Raw genomic sequence first — 24,281 nt, 5'->3', positions numbered from 1 at the left:
GTTTCTCGCGCGTTTAGTCTCGTCGGATCGAGGACTCGACCCGAATCCGTTTCGCATTCGATTCGACAATCTATTTTTTTTTTGGGCGAATCTGGGCGCTGTGGTCTCACCGGTTCAATATTCAAAAACCGCCGATCCGAAGAGACCCACATTTCTGACGGGGGGGAGGGGGGGACATCTTTTTTGTCTCTGTTTGCCAAAATCGAATGCATTATTATTATGCTGCTGCCCCGTCTGGCATGATTAAAGAGCGCCTAGTTATTGAGTCCGTGATGGAAAAGTAAAACAACCCTGCACCGGATGGCCACCGAAAGCCGCTATGTGGAGAAAACTTTGTTTGGCAAAACTGTGGCGCCCGAAATCGTTATCTCGTGCCTGTATTTCACGCGAATCCTTCGAGGATTTACTACAATAATCACGTTTCCGATATTAATGGTCTTTCGGTGTCCCTTTGGGTTTTTCTGGGAGGTTCGTATGGCGTTTCGATAGGTGTACCGGGCCGATTGGTGGATGAAAATTTCCAACCTCTTTTCCCCGTTCGGTTTTTGTTTAGATTATACTGTCACATTGCAGTCGTCCGTTAAAACGCTTTTCGACAGGCTCGACACTAAGAAAAATACAAGCCCGAGATTCGGCAAACACATCACACACCAATGATCTGCAATGAATACACTATCATTTGGTGTGCCGTGGAAAACTCACATAAACACACACACACGCACGGAAGACGCTGTGTCAGATCGAAATGAAATCTGATAACGAGCGTAGATTCGATAATGTAGCGAATTGAATCATGGTGCAGAAGATAGAACGTGGAGTTGAGCAAAGGAAATTGTAATTCGTTCTCGGAACTGGCACGGGAAATCAGGTGGAAAAAAGGGGAGCGGTGGTAAAAGAATAATGGCCGGAAGCAATGGAACGCAAGAGACACAATCCCCCTCCCCTAGCGACACACGGAAAAATCAACACTCAAACTCAGGAGAACACGGGCCGTGAAATGGAAAAAAAAGGTGACGCAAAAATCTCTAGGTACCTTCAAGTAACGAAAGCATATGGATCACTTCATGGGTACATGCACACGCACACACTCGCGCGTCACGCTTTCCCTCACGGCACGATCCCCCGGGTGGTGCGATCGTTTCCACTGTATCCTCTCGCTATTTTCGTGGTCGAATGCGAAGTTGGGGGTTAGAGAAAAATGAAAACGGGAAAATGAGTGATTTAGATGGTGGGGCGAGGAAAAGAAAAACAAAATAACACTAAACCACACACATACGGATACGCACACACACACACACACACATCGAGATGGTTGAGGAAAAGCAAATAAACCGGTGTAGTGAGACAATGCAACATAACCGCAATGGAAAGTGTTTGAACAACCGTTTAGAAAGTTGCTTGCATGTGTACCACGTGAGTGAGCGTGTGTGAGTGAACCGTGTAGTGGGGTGGGGTGGGAAAGTATAATAAGCTAAATATTGCATTGTAAAAATAATGTATAATTGAGATTGAACACAAGCGGGGAGTGAAGTGAAGATTGGGAGAATGAATCATGACCAGGCATTTCCCCACGTATGGCGAATAATTCGCGCCCTGTGAATCCCTGTGAAAGTAGCTCGGCACTGCAGAATACTTGCGGATAGGGTTTAAGTAAAGTTATTCTATTACTGAACTCTACAATGGCTTGAGTGAGAAAAATTTAAATTTTTAGCCGGCATTTGTTGGACATTCGATCAAGCATACAGCGCTAAAGCTTAACCTGTTTAGCTGACATCCTGAGGTAATTGACTTTAGGCAACTAGTTTTAAATAGATAATGAGGAATTGTATAATTTCTAAACCACCACAATCATAAATTAACCTTGTCAAACAAAGATGAATAATCGTTTGTTTTTGTTGAAAGTCTGCATGAAACTAGTAAAATACAAAAAAATCCCGCTTATGACGGTGGCTACTTCCTTTTGCAGATTGTATGAAGAATTCCGGTTTGAGGCAATGGCACATCGGCAAAAAAGAGAAATTGTGAGTTTCCTCAACAAAGTTTCATTTGTGGTTTTAAAGAAGCAAAATGGCGCCCTTTCATAAAACACAAGGCACAATATGGCGATCGTTTCGGTGCCTTGTTTGTGCACACAACAGGTCGATGCCCATTAAGCTAGCGAAACGATCCGTTCGTGCTTAACGTGCAAAACTCCCCCCCCCCCTGGAAAATGATCCTTGCGATGATCGATGGACCAAAATGGCCACCGCATGTGCGTTCTCCCGGGTTCGTCTGTGTGTGCCGGGTGGAAAGCATTTGGCTTGCACATTGCATTGTTTTACACGGTTGTTTCCGCCAAGGCTAGCAGCGCGAACAAAGTAACGTGTTGTGCGGGTTATGAAAAATGGCCGCCATTTAGCACGACGCCGAGGGTCTCCCATTAGCTTTGGAACCTTCGGGTGCTCAAACACAAACATTACTTTCCCGGACCCTGGGAGCATCGATCACGGCTTGCAAGTAAGCAACTACTCTCTCTCTCGGTACAATGGCGAACCCGCCCGATCCCGTCCAGTGTTTGATTTAATGAGGGCCCCCGTTCCCGCTGTATACATCGGCCATCTTCCACACTTTTGCCGTTCTTCTTCGACACCGGGCATTTGTTATGCTGTTAAAGCGCGATCAATCGCGGAAGTGAAGCGTATGTGTGTGTGTGTGTGTGCTTGTGGGAAGATCGGTACGCGGGAAACATCAAAAGATGTGCTCTTGAGGAACACGATCGATTCATCGATGTCAGGACGGCGTTTCGAATCGATCGCATCGGCCCGATATGTTTGAAATACTTGAGAACGGAGCACGCGAAACGCCGCGCAATGTCAATATGCCAAAGCCCAGCATCCTGCCGAACAAGACAACCACGCACATTTGTAACGCGAACGGTATGGCAAATATTCGAAACCATATTGAACGCGAAAACCTATTCCGAAATGATGTAAAACGCTCTTCACTTGGCATTCCCGGCCTGCTGGATGCTCCGAAAAGAACCACCACCCGGTGGTAAACGATGATCGCTCCGAAATGATCGCTAACCCGTGCTGCTGGCCATAGTCATAAACATAACTCTCCAATTATTACAACCCAACGCGGCATCAACCCGTCAGCACCTCGTACGCTTAGGTACCGGCCCGACCCCGGGGTCCACCGTTCGTGTGTTCGATCGGAATGATTTAGGGACATTCGTGGTGTTGCGTGTTGCTACCAGAATTTGCACGCCACACCGTTTGGGAAGGTGGCAAGGGCTTTTCATCAATCGTGCAAAGCGCGAAATGTGAGTCCCCTTCTGCAGCGTTTCTTCGTTTTCCGTCATTATTTAACTTGTGGACGTCCACACACCTCGAAAACACGTGTAGGGCGTAATGAAGCCAATTTTTCCCTTCCACCGGCGTTTAGATTCGATACATACATACACACGCACGCATACACACACACAAACAAGAGCGGTATTTGAATTCAATACAAAATTGGAAACAGGGAGCGAGTTGGAAAAAGGGAAAATGGGGAAAAACGCTGAATAAACCGCAGCGCACCGTTAGAGCACGAACGGATGGATACGCACGATCAAGCGACGTACACACACGATCATGACGACCACGAAGCTATACTGCCGGGGGAAAAACACACACGCACAGAGCGACGCATGCACGACGCACGTACACGAAGTTCACATTCATTTCGGTGCCGCGGCAATGAAGAAGTTTTCCTCACGCTGCGCTTGTGTGTGGTGGTAGGGACTGTAATCGAAAGGGAAGGGCGGGGAGGGGGGAGGGGTTGAGAGACAGCGGACCGGGGAGAGTAGCCATATGATACACACATGTACGAGGTATAAATCTTTATACCCCAAGAAGTCGACTCACAGGCCGAGGTTCGCCGTGCCGAGGTGCACACATAAATTGGCCAGTATTTATATATATATACGTGCTGAATAATGCTGTTTTCCTTTGCCGGGGGGTGAGAGGGGGAAGAAGGGGGAGGGTGGCAACAGACCTAATCTCAGGGAAGGAGAAGAAGAAGGGAGTAAAAATATCAGCTAAGCTCCCTGCTCCCCGAGATGTCCGGCGAGACTCAACGCGCTCGTTAATGAGAGTTAGAGGCCCCTATCCACCTTTCGAGACACTGTTCGAGGTGACAGTGACGTGGCCGTACCAGGAACATTCGCTAATGGGGAGTTCCCGAGCAAGTTGCCAAGACACCGGCCTGGTGATCGATCGAATTCGATTTCCACCCATCAACTGCAGCTTCCGGGAGCTCAACCAAGGGGGTAAGGTTCGTGACGCGCTTATCTAGGGAGCGCATCCCGGAGTTCCAAGAAGCAGCGAGTTAATCCAATTTCCTCCGAAAGACGGATGCGAAACTCAGCGCTACAATCAAACGCAGCCTCCGGAATGACGGAATTGGAAAAACGCTGCAGGCGACCGGTAATTCCGGTGTACGAGTGCGCGAATGCGCTTCCGTTTCTTTGGGGCTGTTGTTTTGGCAGCTGATTACACCCCCCCTTTCTCAGTGTCAGTGTCAGCTGTCCTCACTGCTCCGGGGGGTGAGTCAGCGCATCACGTTTCAGTGTGTTCGCAATTCGCGCAATATCGAAGATGAAGTTGATGCGTTAGTCACGGTTGACTAGAGAGCGCTTGGAATTGGCCCGCAATTCCCGCAAACAGCGAGTCCTTCACGTGCAGCTGCAGTCACTGTCGCAACGTAATCAAATGTGACAGCATTCCGTGGCACGACGTCATCATCGAGAGCGCTCACCGGGGAGATTTGAAAGTAATCGTTTCGGCTGTTGTTGTTGTCGATGGCACAACGGATAGAAAGCTGGTGACCTGGCTCGATATGACCGAGACCCAGAAACGCCACCGGTGCCGACCTTCGCCATTAGCCCGGGGTGAGGGTGAGATGATGCTGATGATGCTGATGATGATCAGTTTACACACTTTTCAACAGCGTTTCTGCATTTCTTTGACGCACAACAAATAACGCATGTTCGCACATGTTTTTCGGCAGATTAATGATGACGCGGCTCACTTAACGCCCGCAACAAGTTCTCGGGAAATGAAGTCCCTGATTACGGGGACTGCCTTTCATCAAACGTGCCATCGCCATCGATCGTCGGTTGTTGTCGGTCGGTAAAGAGCGACCGGTGGTGGTGTGTTGTAATTAAAAATATTCATCATTACCCAGACCCCAGATGGGCGCGCGCACACGCTCCTGCGCTCCATTTTTATGTACATTTTCGCCGCATTTTCTCTTCAACTTGAACCTGTTCGCCTTCGGGACACACAGACGCACATGCACGCTTTCCGACCACAGTTTCCCAACCTCGAGCAGGAGACGACTACGATCCGTTTCAACAGCATCACTTTGTAGCATCAAATTCGCTTCACCGCAACAACACAGAGATCACGATCGTTTCACCGTTTTTTTCCCGCTCTCGACCTGTTTTGGAGCTTTTTCCCGTATTCGCAAGCCAACTTTGTGATACGTGAGGTAAGAGGACTGCGGGTGGAGGAGAGTTGCTGACCACCAACCGTTTTTTTTTCGTCTTATTCTTGAGACGCGCAAAACTAGGACTAGCGAGCGAGTCGACGGGGGGATGGTGGTGGATGGATGGAATTAATTGTTAACACGCACAAACGCACGCACACGTCAAGGATGGTGGATGGCGGCGTGGAACACGAACACGAAGACGAACGACGGGAACGGGGACGGGAGGACGTACGCCTGGCCGACCTGGCGCGCCCGTATCTCACGCGGTCTCACAAATCCGGGACCCGAACGCGGCGTTGTTCGCGTCTCGACGCCTCGGCTCACACTAGTAACGCACTCGCTGCTCTAAACATAAATATCTCTCGGCTTGGCGTGGCCCATGGCCAATCTGCTGCTGGCCGCTGGTCGAAGTCAATGGTACGGCCAACGGACCTGGCGCACCATCGTTCCTACTCTCGTACTCGTACGCACACCACCACCACCACCGAGCCGAGAGGATGGACGGACCAAATACGTCTAACCCGTCGCCGTGGACATGTGTGTGCTGCTGGTTGTTGAAGATTTTTCAAATGTTTATAAATACGTAATGTGTGCGTTCTCTCGGCTGTGGTTGCCGCCACCTCCCCCCTTCTGAAAGGGAGTTGCCCACCCGATGGACGTCCGTCCGGCGAGAAGCGAGAACCAAAACAGGCGGAAAAACGGGACGGTCTTTCGGGGTTTTCATCTCATTGCCTCATGGCATCGGGCGCGGTGACGCGGACTTTTTTTTCAGGGGTTTTTGTGTGCGTACACACTGCCGATATTTTTAATTTTCCATCTCATTCTTAACATTCGGTGTAGTTTTTTCTCTGGGCTTACTCTCGTGCAAACTTTTTTCACTAGGCTTGCAAACAAAAAAATAGAACGGCGTGCTCCCTTTGTTTTTCTTCTAGAGAGGAGCAAACCGGAAAAAATCACACACACACACACGCACATCGCTTTTAGTAATTCAATCGCTTGCTCTTTCTTGTTCCTGACCCCTCTACTTTCCCACCCCGCATCCTCCTCCCTTTGGCTTGGAGCTAATTCTTTTGGCCGCCGGTTGATACTACCAATGCATTCCCAATAATGGTGCTCGCTCGTTGCTAGTATTGTTGCTGTTTCGCTTACGCACACAACAGCCTGTTGAGAAAATGCTCATTTTCACTTTACGCTTATGTACACATTTTTATACATAAGCACATTTTCCAAACGGCCCAGTGTGTGCGTACAATTTTTACGTCCCGTGTGATCGATTCTCCGTGCGATTTTTGGCTTACGATCCTCTGGCTGGCTTACGAGTAGGGAAACTCGCTTCGTTTCTTTCTCTCTTTCTCTGCTTAATGTGGAAAAAGTTGTACTTTCACTAAGGAAAAATCAACTGTGAATCCTCGTAAATGCATCCGCAATGTGACGTTGTGGTGTACACAAACGCTGGACTGGTTCCCTAGAAAGGGTTGCAGGGGAAATGGGGTGAAGCGAAAGGGGTTGAATCTTATCGGAAAACTCGCCACACGGAAAGGCTTCTCTAGGGCCAATCCGCTTTATCTATCCTTTGGCGGAAGCTTTGCAGCACTTTGTCAGGGAAAAGCTTTTTTTTCTCTGCCCATTTATCGGCCGTTGTCCTTTTGGGAAATGCTGCGTCTGCCATTGTTTTGCCATCGATTGCACCAAAAATGCATTCCGCCATTGTAATGCAATGCAACTCAGTTGACGAGTGAAAGTTTGAAATGCCGCTAACGTTCGCTTCCATCCTAGTGCATCCAAGTTCAGATTTCAAATGGAAGCTTGCGCGATTTTACGGCAGAGGGCGCACCGTGCACCATCTGTCAACGCGAGCGGCGCGTGTGAGTGAGTTTTCTTTTTATTGCTGCTGGCCGTGGAGCAGCTCTATCGGAAAGAGTTTAACCGCGACCGACGCACGTACATAAGCGTACGTAGTACATGCACATACGTGCGTTGTTTACCCTTGGGTCGTGTGTGCGTAGCAAGGGCCCGGTATCTTGGCGTTGGCATCAGCGAAAGCAATCCGACAAGCGTTGCGGATCTGCTGCGGCAAAAAAGAGGAATCACTTCAGTACGCTGTGTGCGGTGTATTGTGTATCGATGATGATGATGATGACGTTATAAATGGATGCTGATTGCTTTAAAATGAACCACCAAAAATCAGCATTTCCCGGGGGATATGCTGCTATCGAGAAAATGATTACGTCACACACGTAGCGCGTTTTCCGCTGGGGCCATCTGCTCTCTGGTGCTGCTGCTGCTGCTGATGGCTTTGGAAATGAATGCTGTACACCGGAGGAGAAAGATGTTTCTCCGGCCTTGTTTGTGTATCACAGCCCCAAGTCACCGATACCGAATGCCGCGTATTAGCGTACGGCCAATACGTCAATAACCACACCACCCGGACGGAACAGTACGCCGCTGCGGGATGATGAATTTTTCAGCGACCATTTCCCCCAACAAAACAAGGGAAAACGCGATGGCGCCAAATGGTGCTGCAGGCGTGCACTCGGGGTCGGGTTGCGTTGTTGCGTGCTGCCTAATGAAGCGGTAATAAAAGTGCCGCTGATTTTGTCAACGGAACGATCAAATTAGCACAATCGTGACTTACAAAACGGCTTCGTCACGTGACTGTTGGGCTGGCTTTTCAGCCGTCTCACTACTGCTGCGGCTGCGGTAAATTTTAATTTCCCTTTTTTTGCGTTGCGTGTATTTAATTGTTTCGTGTGACAAGTGTTTAGTGATTGCAAGATTAGATGGCAAATCTGCCCGCCGGATCAGGAAGGATATCAATTCCCCCCGAGCTCGAGGCGGATCACAGCAAATTAACGCAAGCACGCAGCAGGTCGTATAATGGATGGAAAAATGTGGCTCGGGAAATTTTTCCCAGGCAAAAAGGGAGGACTCCCGCTTATCGATCACGTTAAATATTTCTTTAATTGTTTACCTTTCAAAACAGAAATGCCTGGATAAACAGAATTGCTGGCATGCTTTCGCGAGTAGTTTGAAAACGATACTATCGTACTCGAACCAAACGGACGCGAAGCATCGCTTGAACGTCACTTAACGAGTAAACGTTGGTTCGGCGAACAAACGGAAGCACATTTGACGACTGCGTCCTTGTCCGACGATCAGCGTTCGAGTGGAAACTACAAGAGTCATCCTGGTTCGAACGAAAGACAATCACTGAATGTCTAGTAATCCTTCGCGTCAAGATGACTCGTCTCCTCCGAGCACTTTCCGTTCCCCACACAGTTTCGTCCCCATTCCTTCCGATTCGCTCAAACCTCCTGTGAGTGGGGTGTTCGTGTACGTGTACGTGTGTGTGTGTGTGTGTGTGTAAAAACACACTGTCCTCGAGGACGAGCACATCCTTGAGAAGCACTCGGAGATAGTTGGCCTGAAAACCCTGGTCGCAATGCAGTTGACATCCTCCGAACAATCGGGGATCGGAATTGGAACTCAAAACGGACGTCAAAAACTCGGAGCGTGGAAAAAAAAAACCCCGGGGAGCAAAAAAGAAAATGAAGATCAGAAAAACACTCAAACACACACAGAGAACCCTGGGTGCTGGTGGGAATGGAAGACTCATCCGTTCTGTCGAACGTGGAACCTCCGGGAAGTTTCAGGTCACGGAATGGAGCAGGAAACCCGCTGGCCAGGAGAGCCATGTCAGCTGGCTTCGGTCCGAGTGGTTTGGATGGATTGAGTGGGTTGGGGGAGGGTGAAAATTGACCATTGGGTGTGGGGTGGTGGTGGTGGTGGTGGGTGAAGAGTAAAAACGTTGCAATTAAAACACGACAAACACTCAGAAATGCTTCAGCACAACAATTAACACTCATCGGCTTGATACACACGTGTTGGGCAGTGCATTTGACATCGAGATAAAGAGACAAAAAGAGAGAGAGAGAGACAGACAGAGAGAGAACCGGAAAGAGTGAGTGAGTGTGAGCGAGTCTTACGGCGACTTGCGGTACAGTAATAGCGGAAGCTCGCACTCACAAACTCCCGGTGCCCGGTGCCCGGTGTTGGTGGAAAATCAAAACGAGTGGTGTGACAAAAAGGAAAATGGAGTACAACAAGACCAAGAGCACACACACACACACCAGCAAAACATTCGGTGGTGATGATGGTGTTGCAAATGGTGTTGTGGATGTTGTGGAAGATGCAGGGAACGGTGACACTTACCTGAAAAAACAGCGTAAATGCTACCCATTGGTAGTATTTAGTGTGCCTTATCGTTAGCGCGCCGCTTCGTTGTGAATTGTCGACCCCAGGAAATGGTACTTCCTGGCCTTGCTTTTTCATAAATGCATCCACCACAGTGTAGGTTGAGTGTATCCAGCAGTAGGTGTTCAAGACGTCCTCCGGTATATCTCTGCGGGAGGTGGAAGAACAGGTGTTAGGTGCTGATGCGCCCTGCTATTACGCTCAGGAAGCTGCTGCTAGGACCTTACCGAGTGTGTACACAGTCTATTGGGTTTCCGACGTACTGTCTTGTTGTAACTGCGATCGAAAACGTTACCAAGAGGATAACCGTTGCATTCGTGTGTAGTCGAAAAATTGAAGAATCTGTCTTTACATGGTTTACCTAGATGACGGAGTACGCACAGAAAAGGTGAGGTTAGTTTGTGCTTGAAGAGAGGATCAAAAGTTACCTTCCACAAAAGTAAAAGACTCAAGTCGCACTAGAGCGAAAATGGTATTGCATACATCCAGGCGTCGGGATACTTACCGATGACCTACTCACTTGCATAAATGCATAAACGCCTCTTAAAAACTCCATATTACTACTAGAAGGTGAATTTATGGGGGCTCTCTGAGTTGGCCCCCCCTGGTTCTTTCTAAAATAGGATGGCACTCCTTCAGCTAGATTTGTTTTGACTTTCTTTGAAAATGATCTACCGATCGGAAGAGGAGAAAAAGACAGAGAGAAAGAGAGAGAAAGAGAATAGGGAGACGATTAATACTAATGTTGGCCGCTGGTAGCGCTGTTACAAGCGAGTCCTCAAGTCCTCGCTCATCATCGAACCAGGGATCGTATCACGCTGGGTTCGGCGCCCGATCGATAAGGAAGCTTTATTCCGATCATTTGCTATAATCGCGCTACTCAAAAGCTACGGAAAATTGAATGTGCGAGAAATATAGCGTTGTAGTTGTAGTACGTGTTCGTGAGGCGTGGTGAGGCGTGACTTTTTTTTTCAAATTCTTGCTGAGCAATCAGTGTTTACAGATTTTTTTGTGTGTAGCCAGATGCTGTTCGTGATGTGGCGTGTCTTTCAAAGCGTAATTGCGCTCTTTTTTACAGATACAGATTAATGTGAAGAAAAGGGAGTTTCTCGCTGATTATTCTTTTAGTTTAAAAAAAATTATTGGGTTTAATTTAAAGCACTTCCAATGGCGAATAACTTGAGCGACACCGTGAAGGAAACTCCCTTTTTGGTAGCTTTTATTTGAGGTTAAGTGTACGTGTTGCTGTGTATGGCTGCAATTTGTTGCTGTTTGATCGTCTTGTTTACAAGAAAGCGTTGAAGGTATATAAAATGTGCATCAATCAATCTATCGAACCAGGTTGAACAAGGTAATAGAGGTATAATAGAGGTGGTGGTTTAAGGTGGTTGGAGGCAGCGTAAACTAGAAGCTGTAATGTAAAAAACCAAACGTATTGCGCAACAATGGAACAATGCGGAAGTCTTTATGTATGTGGAGTTGGGGATCGGTCAGTCGGTCGGCACCAGGTTCTACCGTCAAATGATGCCGTCCCCCTGATGACTAATGCACCGCGTGTCGTAGATTTAGGCGTTATTTGTTTAGCTTTTTGGGTGGAGCGGTTAAAAGGCACTATGCACCGTATGTTAGGAAGATAGATCTGTGCTCGTGTCCAGTGTCCGAATGGCGAGTGGTGAGTTTATATATTTATTTTTCTTCCGCTTCCAATTGCGAGGTAAATGGGCACGATGTGCGTACCGAGCAGAGATGAATTTTCGTTTTCCCTGTGCTCAGTCTGGTAAGCCGTTCGGCCATAGTGCCCTACTATCCGCCAATCGCGTCTCATCAAATACAATATCCCGCTTTTCTTGTGTATGACAGTTGTATGTGTGGCTTTGTGTATGTGTGACGGAGTGTGTCGTGTGTTTTGTGGATTACCAATCGATGTACAAATATAATAAATTTTCATGAAGCACCTGTATACAATTTATACTGTTCGATGAAGTAGGAGAAACATGTGATCCTTCTCACAGGAAGAATAAAAGTACAGTACGCTCTATCCATTTAAATTTACAAACTTTTCTTAAAGTTCTCCATCTGTCAACTCCAAGCCTAGTAATGTGAGAAGCATCAGGGTTAAAGCAATGTTTTTTTTTCTATTCAACTAATGGCCGGACGCCTTCCTGCGTAATGTGTCTCAAATATTAGCAATAGTGTGATTGGAACCCTTGGATGTGTATTTTTCAAACTGGCTTTCATTACCGGTTCACAAGCGAGGGGAATAAAATAGTCTACAGCAGAATGAGGGCAAAAGTATGGTAAATGAATCAAATATACGAAATATTACAATTGAAGTAGTTAAAAAAGAAAAAAAAAACAATAGGAAGTACAAAACAGGATCGCTAAACTATTCTCTTACTAATAGAAGCTCAGAGCTGTATCGGTTGAATTGAAGATAATTAATATTGGTACGGGAAATGATGAGAAGAAAATTGATTTAAAAAATGGCAAAGTATTCTAAATGAAGATAACTTGATAGGAAAAAGAAAATTGTTTAAAAAGTTCGATGACCTACTGATTTTATACTGATATTCAAAATTTCTATTGAAAAAAAGGATGAAGAAAGTTGAAAGACGAAAAGATAGAGAAACCATAGAGGCAAGAAGGATTAATTTACTAAATGATTCAAAAGTATACTCATGCAAACTGAAAATCTACTGGAAAACCTCCTTCCTCAACTGAGAAATTAGAATATTATTGGCAAAAGTTACAAAACTCGTACAAAGTATACAAAGTAAGAGAAGAGCGAGAGTAAGAAAAGAGTGAGTGAGTGAATGAGAGAACAGATACAAGAGGTTAAAACAAAACCTATGGAAAACCAAATCATAGCGAGGACGATTTTGGCCGCACTTCTACGAAAAAGGTGTCATATCATAGTTATCATCGGGTAAGTATCAATATGAAATCTGCTTTGTTAGATACTAGTAGAAGTATTAAGTAAAGTGATAAACAAATAGGCTAAATGGGTAACAATAGAATCGGAATGGAAAGAAAAGAAGATCGAGTAAAAAAGAAACGAGGAAAGAAGGAAAACAAAACTTGTCTTCTAAGTAAAGAGTAACGACTCACCCCTGTTGCTGGATAAACCTAACTGTATCTTTAAAAGGCCGTAAGTTTTGTTAGCACTTTGTGTGAATCTGTGTAGTAGTTTTGGGGACCAGTGTTTGTCAAAATACGCATGCTAGATTCGGTTTGTGCTTTTCCTGAAGAAGAATATACGATTAGTTGTAATATGTTGTTAGACGGTTGTTGCTTGGATTGTTTTTGGTAATTATTATAGAGTATTCAATCTTTCATCAGCACAAGACACAAGAAGTTGATTGCATGGAGTATGATCATTTGATTGCGTATGCCGCCAACACGAGCGCGCTCAGGGTCAAATTTGCATGATTCTACTCTACGAATGTAGGAGGCCTTGTCAAGTTGAGTATTCTTTTCTGAAAGAGATCAGGGACCGCAAATGAGATTGTACACAACTTTTACGTTTATAAGATAGGATCTAGTTCTACTAACGTCATACAACACACTTATCTCTTCCTAGAATGGTTATCTCGAGAGGGCGTCATACATTTTTAAAAATAATTATTTATGATCTTTTCATACTTTATCCCGCCCCTCCTCCCCAAAGCCCCCCCTAAGCCCCCCCCCCCCCCCCCACACACACACACACCTTGTTATGCTTGTGCGGTGTGATGAGTGATTCATCATCACCCACAAAGGTTAAAATCACTCATAATTACATCATTCCCAAGCAAAATGACTTCCTCCTTACAGGAGTTCTCGGTAAAACTTTCCCTGGCGGCCGAATACATTGGTCCTTCGCCTGCCGGACGGAAACTGGGCACTGGGATGTAAAAGAAAATATATGAAATCATAATCAGCGGAGCAAATTAAGTATTAGCAGCATGCTGCTTAACTTGTTGCCATCGTCCGGCAGGGCGTCGCGCGGCAGATTCGCGTTCATTACGGACGCAGAGCGAAGAACGATGTGATAACTCTCACAAAGAGGTGTTAATGAAGATGAATTAAAGCTTTTCCGCCCCGAACCGAACGGACGGGAGGCTGGGGCACGAAATGTAAAAAAAAACGAAAACGAATCCCGTGAAGTACAACGCCTAGCGCTCTCGGAAGTCCTTGGACACCGGATGGAAGCTGCTAAGATATTAAAGTTAAGGAGCAGAAATTTGGTGTCTTGATGTAGAACGGTCGTATCCGGCTGCTCCCTGCCCGCCCGCCCGCCCGTCTTACACGACGAATGAGCCCTTGGGTGAAGAAACATCATAATCAATCAACCAACGCTAACGTTAGCCTATCGTCTCTATGGTCGTCTGGTCATTAAGACTACACCAGGTAAGTCCATCGGCGACGGTAATTACGCTGAGGACGCACGGTACCTAGCTTGATGCTCCGAGGTTTACGAACACAAGATACTCGTAGACGGGCTACTAGTTCCGCGAAGATAGAAGAATTTGCCTGCCTTCAGTTCAGCCCATTCGCTGCCTGCTGTTGATTACTGCTAGCCGTGAGGGGGTTACATTGGATGGGGTTTAGAATTGATTGTTAATCAGCGCCGCGCCGATGATTATTGAACGGGATGAAGGATGAGAACTTATATGGCTAGGACACATACAACCACACACATACACACACACTCAGAAGCGCGCGTGGGAGACAGTGTCACACGGAGCCCAATACCAACCTCTTGTGTTGTAGTCCTCTCCTGGAATCAATCGAGCTTCTGCTGGAACTAGCTCTGCCCATGTGTAGCAGTTTGGAGGAATCATGAATGCTCCCGCGGTCAGGAGCATCGGTTGATTCGAACTCAAGCGTGATACTAGGATCCAGCGGGTGTATCTTTTTCGATCCGCCGCTGTCGAGTAATGAGCTCACTAACGAGGCACTCCGAAATGATTTAAAACTCTTACGATTATCACAATCACTGAACATTTATGTGACCCAAAATTCTAGTACACCCAGAGCGTTGCCATCATTGCACGATGCTACCGGCGCGCTGGCCGCTGCTAGAACTACTACCGACACTACCGGCGCCGCTACAGTAATGGTGCACTTTGCGTTGCTGGTCCAGGTCCTGCTCTACGCCATCGCGGGCCATCATGTGCAACCGGGACACTAGCACCGGACAGCCGTAGTTCATGTTCGACTCACTCTTATCCACCTCTGGGGCAATGGGCAAAGGGATGAAATCAACGAAGAAACCAGTCACGAACAAATGGAAAGAGCAACGGAAAAACAGTACACCAGTGTCCTCCTTGCCACTGGACAAACACTACTCCAGGTCTCACCACAACACTATCCCGCACTAAAGCTCATTCACTGTGTCAGTTGATTCCACCGTATCCGGTCGGAAAGATATTCGAGGTTCGAGCAGTCCTGCCCTTTCCCCCTGTTCTACTCGGTCAGCTGCATACAGCGAATGTCGGCGTTTTTTCTTGCTTCTCGCTCGCAAAATCTGTCCGCTGACCGACCGGTGCACGAGTTAATAACCGTGGGGAGTTTGGGAGATCCTATTGGGGTCACACACTCACACCGATCGAAGCCGTGCCGTGATTTGCCGTCTGGTTTTTGGTGGATATATTTTTAGTACGTTAATTAAACTCGTCGGTGAATTTCTGGAGTGAGTACGATTGGCATTATCGACCATCTACTACGCTAAGATCACTATTGGAAACACTTGAACCCATGTGGCCGCTCACTAACACCACCACCTTGTGGATGTTTTGGGGGTGGCGGTTGGATTGTGTAGTAGTTACAGCGCGCTATTATTGGCCGACGCGATGTAATATTGCTATAGAAATAAACAAACCGTTGCTATTCCGACACAACGACCCCACACCACACGTATCTCCTGCCGCACTACACTCCGCACTCCGGTGCGTGACGTTTGACAGCTAGTAGGCCTGCAGCGTTACGTAGCGTTACGTAGCGTTAGGCTCGGCGTTACGGCACTGACACTGGGTTGGTTTGCCTTCGCTTTCGATATGCAGATATGCAGAAACACGCCACGCCACGGTACGGGACCCTGCCAGCATCACTGACTGTGACAACGACGGGTTAAACGGCACAGAATTGACACACACACGTACACAACAACGCACACGGACGGGCGCGCTGCAGGACAAGTGGAGGATATTTCACACAGGCACTCGCACCAAAACTACGCGCCGTTATCTGTTTCGCCGTCGTAACGCTCACCGCAAAAACGTAAAACAGAAAAATGTCCGTAACGACATCAACGCACCAATAATAACAATAGTTCGATACGGTTACAGCGAGCCGTCACCCCATGCTTTTGCACCGTTGGCCGTCGTTGCAGATGTAAAACGGTTCGAACCGTCCTCGCGGGAATCGTCGTCCTCATTAGTGCGCTGGGCCCACTGCTGCTGTTTCTTTTTCGGCACCATTCGGCTACCCTTCCGGTTCCGATCCGTTGCACACACACATACACACACGCGAACACGCACCCCGTGAATATTTCTGGTGGCTCGGTCCTGGCACTACTACCGCTCACCACTACCACCACCACCGCGTAAGGTTATGTTTCCCTGGCAGCCAAAAAGCTGACACCATTGTGGGGCTGCTGCTGCTGCTGCTGCTGCTGCTACTACTATACACTCACTATTGCATGCACCTGTCACTGTGCGGGCTTGCCAAGGGATAAAGGAAGCACGACGATTGCTTTCGGCAGTGAAGTCACCATTTCCCGGGTCCGAATACGTACGTTCGCTCGCACTAACTGGCTCGCACTCACTCGCTCACTCACTCGCTCACTTGATCGCTCGCTCACACTCACTGTGCTGTCGTCACTAGCGCTCACTAGCGGTGTAGTCCTGGCTCGCTTTACTTCTGCTCACTAATTAGCACTCACTCGAGGGACTGCTACTCGCACTCACACACTATGCCACCGTACGGCGATAGATCATGGATTGACAGCTGCTGGGCTGCTTGCTTGACGGGCTGCCTGCCGTTGACGTGACAACGTTCGATTTTGGCTCGCTCCCGGACCGGAGAACCAGCTCAACTCGATGGATGCAATGCCGCTGCCGCCGATCGGTGATAGCCATTGTTTGCCTCTGCACTCACACAGCGCATATCGTTTTATCACACAGCTCACCACTTACTACACCTTTCAACAGGGGGCCGCCTAGAGATACACGATACAGTGTGCGAGTTTCGTTGTAGTACGTAGTAGTTCCAGCCGCGGAACATAACCTAACAATCCGATCCCGAAAACGGCGTCACTTTTACTGCATTGCTTCTTGACTCGGTGCCGTGCTCGAGCTGGGCAAAGTTTTTGTACCACAGTTGTCAGTGTAGCACACGTCGCGGTGATTCCTGCTCCTGCTGTCCATGGACGACAACAATGACAACCTGTGCATACGTAGAGTCGGTAGCGAGCGAGCTGCTGTGCGTTGTTTCTCGACCGAGGCTATTAATTGAATCTTGTCTCTCTTCCCAAAACTGGCGCGCTGATGTTGATGGTTATCTCTGGCCTGGCAACACTTCTACAGGATGCTACTAGTCGTCCAGCGCTTCATTCCATTCCGAGGCCTGCTCTGTTGATGGAATTAGATTAAGGGGAAAAGAAAACAAAAAAGAAAACAAGAGGAGAAAAGGATAGGATAAATAAGTAACGAGGCTACACTTGCCCTAGACGAACAGATAGATACACAGAGGTTTCAGGTCCGCTGAGGACAAAGTGATAGAATTAACTCGTCCACCACCGCCGCTCCCACTCCTGCTCTACAGCCATCCCTCCAGTTCCAGCAGAAGTGAGAGTGGCAACCCCCAGGTTAGGGTTAGTGCAGGTGAGTTCATGTCCCGCTCCAAATGTAATCTAAATTTAAAGCACCAGCACCATTGTCGCTTGTCAGGTGGAAATGGAATAACACACCGTGCTAGTCATTTAAATCAGTCACCGGCCCTCGCTAGCCTCACTCGTCTCCGCAGCATATTTATGTAAATGTTGGCCGGCGCAGTGCCGCCATTCACAGGAAACGAACATACTTTATCTTTACAACAACTGGTGACAGTTTTGCTAATCCAACTCCACAAATCCCTGACATGAAGCTCGCTTATGGCAGCGGAGTACCGCGTCAAGGTTATGTGCGTGAGGGAGTATTTGGCAAATCCACATGACTACACCGAGCACCGGGAATCTAGTTTTCAATTTTATACTACAAAAGGCGCTTCGAATGTGATGAATTTCCGGAGGTTCCTGGCGAGATACGTACAAAGAAAGTGTGTCATTTTTTCCAGTTCCTTACATCAAGGGCAACCCATATGAAGAAGTGTGTGTGTGTGAGAGTTTTTTTTTATATTCATCAGCCACAAAAAGGCACCGACGGCAAGCAGAAGGTACGACGCTTCAAAATTTTCGTCAAATGCTCGTCAAATAGATTACTCAACATTTATTTCTCACTTAACGAGCTCGCTCCCGTGGTTGTTGGCGTTGTTGTTGCTGCTGAGGCCACCTAGTTAGCGCCAGACTGCGAAGAAGCGAGATAGCCTGCGAAGCACGATAAGGATAGCGACGGTCGGTTCAATAAAGTTGTGATCCTGTCGAACGCAGAACCGCACGTACCAAGTTACTGTTAATGTTAACAGTCGAACGTGACATTTACTTGTGACGATTATGAATGGAACGTGCACATCATCGCCAAACTACTCCGCGGAACTGATGTACAGCACCAGCCAGCCACAGGATGAAAAGTGACGGCGGTGTAGGCTATTTCCGGTACGAGGACTCCTGCGAGCGCCCGGGAAACTTCGCTCCGTTCGCATGGACGGATGACGGTGGAGCAGCTAGACTACATAAATATCATTTAACCGGTCGGGCAACGACAAACTGCCGCATTTGCTGTAAATCATTTGCTTCTTTTTATGATTTTCCATGCTTTCCGCAGTTGCTCCCAGTGGGGCGTGTTTCCTGGTTCTGCCTGGTTGCTACTACCACTAAAGCTACTGATTGACAGACGCTCGCGCCGTGGCAGTTTTAAGCGTTTTTAGTTGCTTGTCACAAGAAAAATAGCTCTATCGCTGGATTGTTGTTGGAAGTCGGAGTTCAATACGCTCCGTACTTAAGCAAACAGACAAACGATAATATACCGCCAGACCTGCATCACCTGCATTCGGCGGGAATAAATTGCGACAAGCCTTCACTGCAGTTGTCCCAAGATTTGATTTAAGGTCTTAAATTGCTAATAAGTGCATCTGGGTTAGAGAGCGCATGAATATGGATCAGGGCGTCGGATCTCGGAATCTCGAACGGTAGGAAAAATTATAAAACAACACCCGATCATTCATTCGTTGCGAATAGCTGGGCTGGCGAACTTCACCCCAGATCCGGAACTTTACTCCAAAATAGTCCGGCGAACTACAAAACTTTCACACTAAGCCAGCACAGGCTAAAGCTGGGAGAAAAATTCATATTTTCACACACCACCACACTATCAATACCAATTCCTCCGTGCAGCAGTTCCTTGGCTGATGTCTTGAGGGCTGCAGTGTTCATAAATTTATTCTTTTCCCACGTTCCGGCTGCCAAACATAATAATCATCATGGAGCAGGATGAATATGTGCGGAAAGGGCACCGACGCCGTTCTTTGCGACACAGTTGACACATAATAGGGTTGCCTATTTAAATTGCAGATTCGGAAAATCTCTAGCCGCCCCGAGCACTAAGTCTCGGGTGGCTTTAAAGCTCATCATTCAAATCGAGCATCATCGGATCATCGCCGGGCTGGGATTGGACCGGGCTGAGCACTCGCCCCCACACTCTTCCGATCCTGCCCTTCCACGCACGGACGGTGCGTATCGTTGTTGATTGGGACAATATTTACCAGCTTCTTAAGTTTCACTGCCTTCCGAATAATCCCTGCCGCCGGAATCCCCCGGATGAATGGGTAAACGGTTTGATGACGTTTTTTGGGGCTTTTGAATTTTAAACCACGAATCGTTTTTAGCCTTTGCTAGCAAGTCTAGAACGGTCGGAGGATTTGGTCGGGAGAGCAAACTAAATTACCTCTTTTTACAAATGTTTACCATAAATCACACTCTGGCTGGTCAAGTGGCAAGTTAATCAATACCGGCCCCCGTGGCAGCCAACCGTAACTAACCCGTTTTTAACGAGCTGATAAGCCTCGACCTCCCGAACTCCGAGCGTTCCCCGAAAGGGTGTTTTCCGCTCATTTGAATACGGGATAGACCTAGCATTGGTCCGTGATTTTGGTTCGGTTTTTTTGGCCGTTTGGTGTCCAAGATTTTTCGAAAGATGCACATTGTCAGGCAAAATTCATCATAATAGAATTACTTTGCCGCCACCCATCCTAGGATGGTTCAACAGCAAAGCAGACCTAGAGAAGCCAAAAAATTACAAATAGAATGCTGTTTGCCTTGCTGGGCGCACTTGTCCATCGGTCCAGTCGGTATTGTATTGTTCTGCTGCTTTCGGGGGTTCTCGTCAAGTGCCGCCATCGGCCAACGAGCACGAGTACAAAACGGACAATAAAAAAGGCACAATAAAACAACCTCCGCACACCCCCGAAAAAGCAGCCAAATGTTTCAACGATGGTACAAATACACGCTATCGAAACAACACGGAATATGCCCCTGACCTCAATCGTTGTAATCGATGTTTAACATTTGAGTGAAACGCGAGCCGTTGTTGCAGCTCGGGGTGTGCTTTTTCGGTCCGGGACGGTTTATGCTGATTATGCAAAGGCCACCCACCACCATCACCACCACCACCGGCCGAATCCGGGAATCGGGGGAATCGGGTCCTACGCCAAGGATCTCGGAGCCCCGACCACGGCCGCCGCTACTGCTGAGTCAAAAATCTCGGCTGTAAGCGCAACGGCACAACGACAATTACGGGGACCTGCAGCCAGATAAAGCATGGCGTGCAGCGGTCGAATCGAAATCGTTGCGAGGAAAAATTCTCATGTTGTAGAAATATGTTTATGTGCTTATAAATATACGTGTGTGTGTGGTTGGGGGGCGAGAGTTTTTCGTCGCCTCATTTGACCCATCGCAACAGCGATAAGCGATCCGGGCATGAGCGGCACGGATGGCACGGATGGGCGCAAGACACCAAGCTTGAAGGGAATTTATTTATAACAAACAATATTTATGTATACTGGGTTGCATAAATATAAATCCAGGCTATGCGACGACGACGACGACGACCACGACCAAGACGACGACACATACGGCACACATATTTGAGTGGACAAATGGAAACATTGTCCACAACGATGCTCCCTCAAATCGGATCCCCGAGATTTCCTTTTAGTTTTTGCTTCCCAGCTTCTTTATGTCTGATCTCATTTAGTGTGTGTTTTCCCGTTATCATTCTTCTGCTCTGTCAGTCCATTTTCCATTCCTCTTTCGGGCAGAAGACGCCAGACCACAGCCAGAAGTGCTAAGAAGTGGGCCTTACGAAACGTTTGTCTTTGTTAGACTACAAACAGTTTCTGTGACAAGATTGTCTTTCTGTAGACGTGTGGATGTGTGTATGTGTGTTGGTAGAACAGAAGTGGATAATTCAGCCGAGCCGGCCCAAGAGCCCTCCCCAACAAAAACGCGGACAGGCAGCATGGACAGGAGCGTTGAAGCGAAGAAGGGAAATTATTGAACGAATTTTTGCATACAAATCGGAGACATGTACCGAGGGAACAAAACAGCAGCATGCGAGCAAAAGGACCCTTTCTCCCCGTCCACCCCGGCTGCTCCGAGTAGTTTCGCAGGATGAAAGAGAAAACTCATACGCACGCAACCACACACACACACACACGCACACGTACACGCATATGAAAGTGGCTTGGCTGATTAAACTAAGCGAGCAACGAGAACGAAGAAGCTATCGAACACCCGACCCAACCAAACGACACACATAAATGCATAGCATTTTGCCGTAGTCCTGGAGGGCACACAGAGGGAGAGCTGAGAGAGGGAGATGGTGAGAGGGGGAGCAATTCACCCTCGCCTCCCCTTCTCCTCAACACGCACAACATAAAGGGCAAAAGATATGAAGAGACAGCTTATACATACACCCCATCCGATACCCCCCCAAAACCCACGTCCCCCAAGACTTGCTCAGCGCCCGGAGTCGAGAACCAGAACAGAGTGTTGGAAAGAGACAAAAGAGATAAGAGAACTACTACAAGATTTGGGTGCGATAGCGAGAGAAGGTGAAGCGGTTTCGGTAATGAAGTGAGACAGAATGAACAAGAAAAAAAAGGGAAGTATTAAGTTTTCCGAAAACGATTGTTTGTACTTCTAGGAAATTAATAATTCTATAGCACAAAGAACAAAAAAAGCAGGCCAGAGCTTCAATAGATCCTTCTTTTTTTTGGCAAGGAAAACTGCAAACTCACTTTGATACGAGTACAACAGTGGGAAAATCAAATTGTCAAATCTAATGAAAAGAGAAAGCCTCTGCAAAGGAAAGGGAAAGAACGATAATAGAGCGAGAGAGAGAGAGAGCCCAATTCTGGAGAGCTTTCCACCGATTTTGGAAACGAAACACCGAAAGCTTCACATCAGCTTTTACGGCCCTTGTGTTTGTGCCCTTGTATGTGTCGAAAACATTTCCCACGATGTTGTTTCGTAACGGTGGAGCGCTCGTCGGGAACATCCAGCCAGCTTTTCCACTGCTGTTGCTGATGCTTGCTGCACTGCTGGAGCTAACCCATTTCGAGGGGGGAGGATTTTCCCACTGGCCCACCAACTGGCCCCTAACCAACCTCAAGCGGCAATAGTTATGCAAGTGAAAATTAAAGAAAACGTCAAACATTATCGGGAAATAGGAATGTCCTGTTTTTCCTGCCTCCCCGAGTACACATATTTACATTGGCCCCCGACATACACGCGCACACACACACACACACTCATTCGCCAAAATGCCATAACGGTCGGAAAAGTGAGAGTGAGCGCGTGAGATAAATCTCTCACTCAGCAGCAAAAGCCATTCACACGAAGAAAGCACCCTGATACTAAAGGTCGGTGGGGGGAGGATGAGAGTGGGTGAGAGCAGTAGGGGGTGGGTGGTACACGGAGGTGCACGAATGCTAGAATCGACCCAATTTCCCTGTGTGTGAATTTATAAATTTTTCCGAAAATTTAACCGACCAAATCAGATTTTCGTCTGTTTCCACTGCATTATCACGTGCTTGGGCAAGAGAGCGAGCGAGTGAGCGAGAGCGTGCCGTAAGGTGATAATTGAGCCCGTGTGTGTGTGTGTGTGAGCGAGAGAAGCGAATGTGGCATGGCCAAGCAGTGCCCATCAGGACGACCTTCCCACCCCACCTCCCACCTCGCTTCTCCCGTACCACCCCGCTCCACCAAGGAACGGGCAGGCAGGTACACACGGCATGTTGGACTATTTTAGCCGCATTTTATTTCGATTGAAGCGTAAGCGGTTTTTGTCCACCACCGAACCACCGGAAGAATCAACCGAGAGGCAGTCGAGCCGCCGGGCACGTCGAGGTCGATCCCCTTCCACCCCACCCATGTGGGGCATAAATAAAACAAAACAAAAATCGAAACTGCTGCTGCGAATAATTCAACATTTTGCTGCACAGGCTGCTGCTGTTGGTTGCAGCTGCAGCTGCTGCTCTTGATGCACCTGACGTCCGTGTGCGGCCGGTCCGGTGATATTTATTTTTGTAACACTGAGGTGAGGGTCTCCCGTCCTCCGTGCAGCGTTTGGCAGGAGAGGAGTAGGTGCTTTGAATTTTCTATTTATTGATGACCAGCGGCAAACAAAAGCGCCGCGTATGGTACGATGCAGATACGGAACGGATTGTGTTAAACGACTGCGAAGGCTAATCGGTGAGGTGAGCATACGAAGCATTGATATCAAAAGAATTGGAAATAATTCGTTAATAACTGTGAAGTTCCATTTCAAGTGGTTCTCAAGGCACCATACAAGTGTCCACTTGTTTATAAAATTGTGCAGTTCTTAACACAAAAACAAGGAATCATTGCTTGTTATATGAAAAGCGCTCACTTTCTAATGGAACAAAAGGAATCCTTAGCTTCAATATCCTCCATCTTGATTGAGGGCAAAATTTTCCGACAAATTTGTAAAGGATTTTCCAACCTAATTTTTTTTGTTCTTCAACTCAAACGTCCCCCCCATGAGGGTGTTGAAACGGATCAATCAACATTCGCCACACCTTCCACCATTGTCACGTACGGGGCCCCCTTTTCCCAGCCACCTTCGTATATATGTTGTATTGTTTCGCACACTGTATAACGACCCATTGTGTGCGACGGAGTGTGCGGGTTTTTGTTTGTGTGCGGGTCAATTCGATTTTCCAAATGCCTCAAATTGTCTTTGCTCGAATGCTGCTGCACTGCTGGCGTTGCTGCTGGTGGCGCATAATAACGGTGTAGTTCTGGTGGTCGAATGTTTGAGGCAGGTCGGAAAAACGTGTGCATAGGCGAG

The 24,281-nt window shown here is 47.6% G+C and overlaps 1 protein-coding gene across 21 annotated transcripts in view; it reads right to left on the bottom strand.

Moving 5' to 3' along the window:
- LOC118505207 (innexin shaking-B) overlaps positions 1-24,281 on the bottom strand; it is a 57,944-nt gene that overhangs the window by 21,024 nt on the left and 12,639 nt on the right. For 10 of the 21 annotated variants that reach the window (XM_036040696.1, XM_036040692.1, XM_036040699.1 and 7 more), the window contains exons 2-5: positions 14,510-17,384; positions 10,277-10,442; positions 9,999-10,132; positions 9,730-9,919 (exon numbers count right to left, since the gene is read on the bottom strand). In XM_036040696.1, the coding sequence (XP_035896589.1) occupies positions 9,730-9,919; positions 9,999-10,132; positions 10,277-10,442; positions 14,510-14,757 (738 nt within the window). In that variant the 5' untranslated portion in view covers positions 14,758-17,384. Of the gene's footprint in view, positions 1-5,558; positions 5,845-9,729; positions 9,920-9,998; positions 10,133-10,276; positions 10,443-12,879; positions 13,014-14,509; positions 17,385-24,281 lie in introns of those variants that run through there. The other 11 variants (XM_036040703.1, XM_036040712.1, XM_036040709.1 and 8 more) reach the window with 9 other exon arrangements.

Source organism: Anopheles stephensi, chromosome 2 (genome assembly GCF_013141755.1).
Source record: "Anopheles stephensi strain Indian chromosome 2, UCI_ANSTEP_V1.0, whole genome shotgun sequence".
NCBI lineage: Eukaryota > Metazoa > Arthropoda > Insecta > Diptera > Culicidae > Anopheles > Anopheles stephensi.
This window is presented reverse-complemented; position numbering and strand designations above follow the sequence as displayed.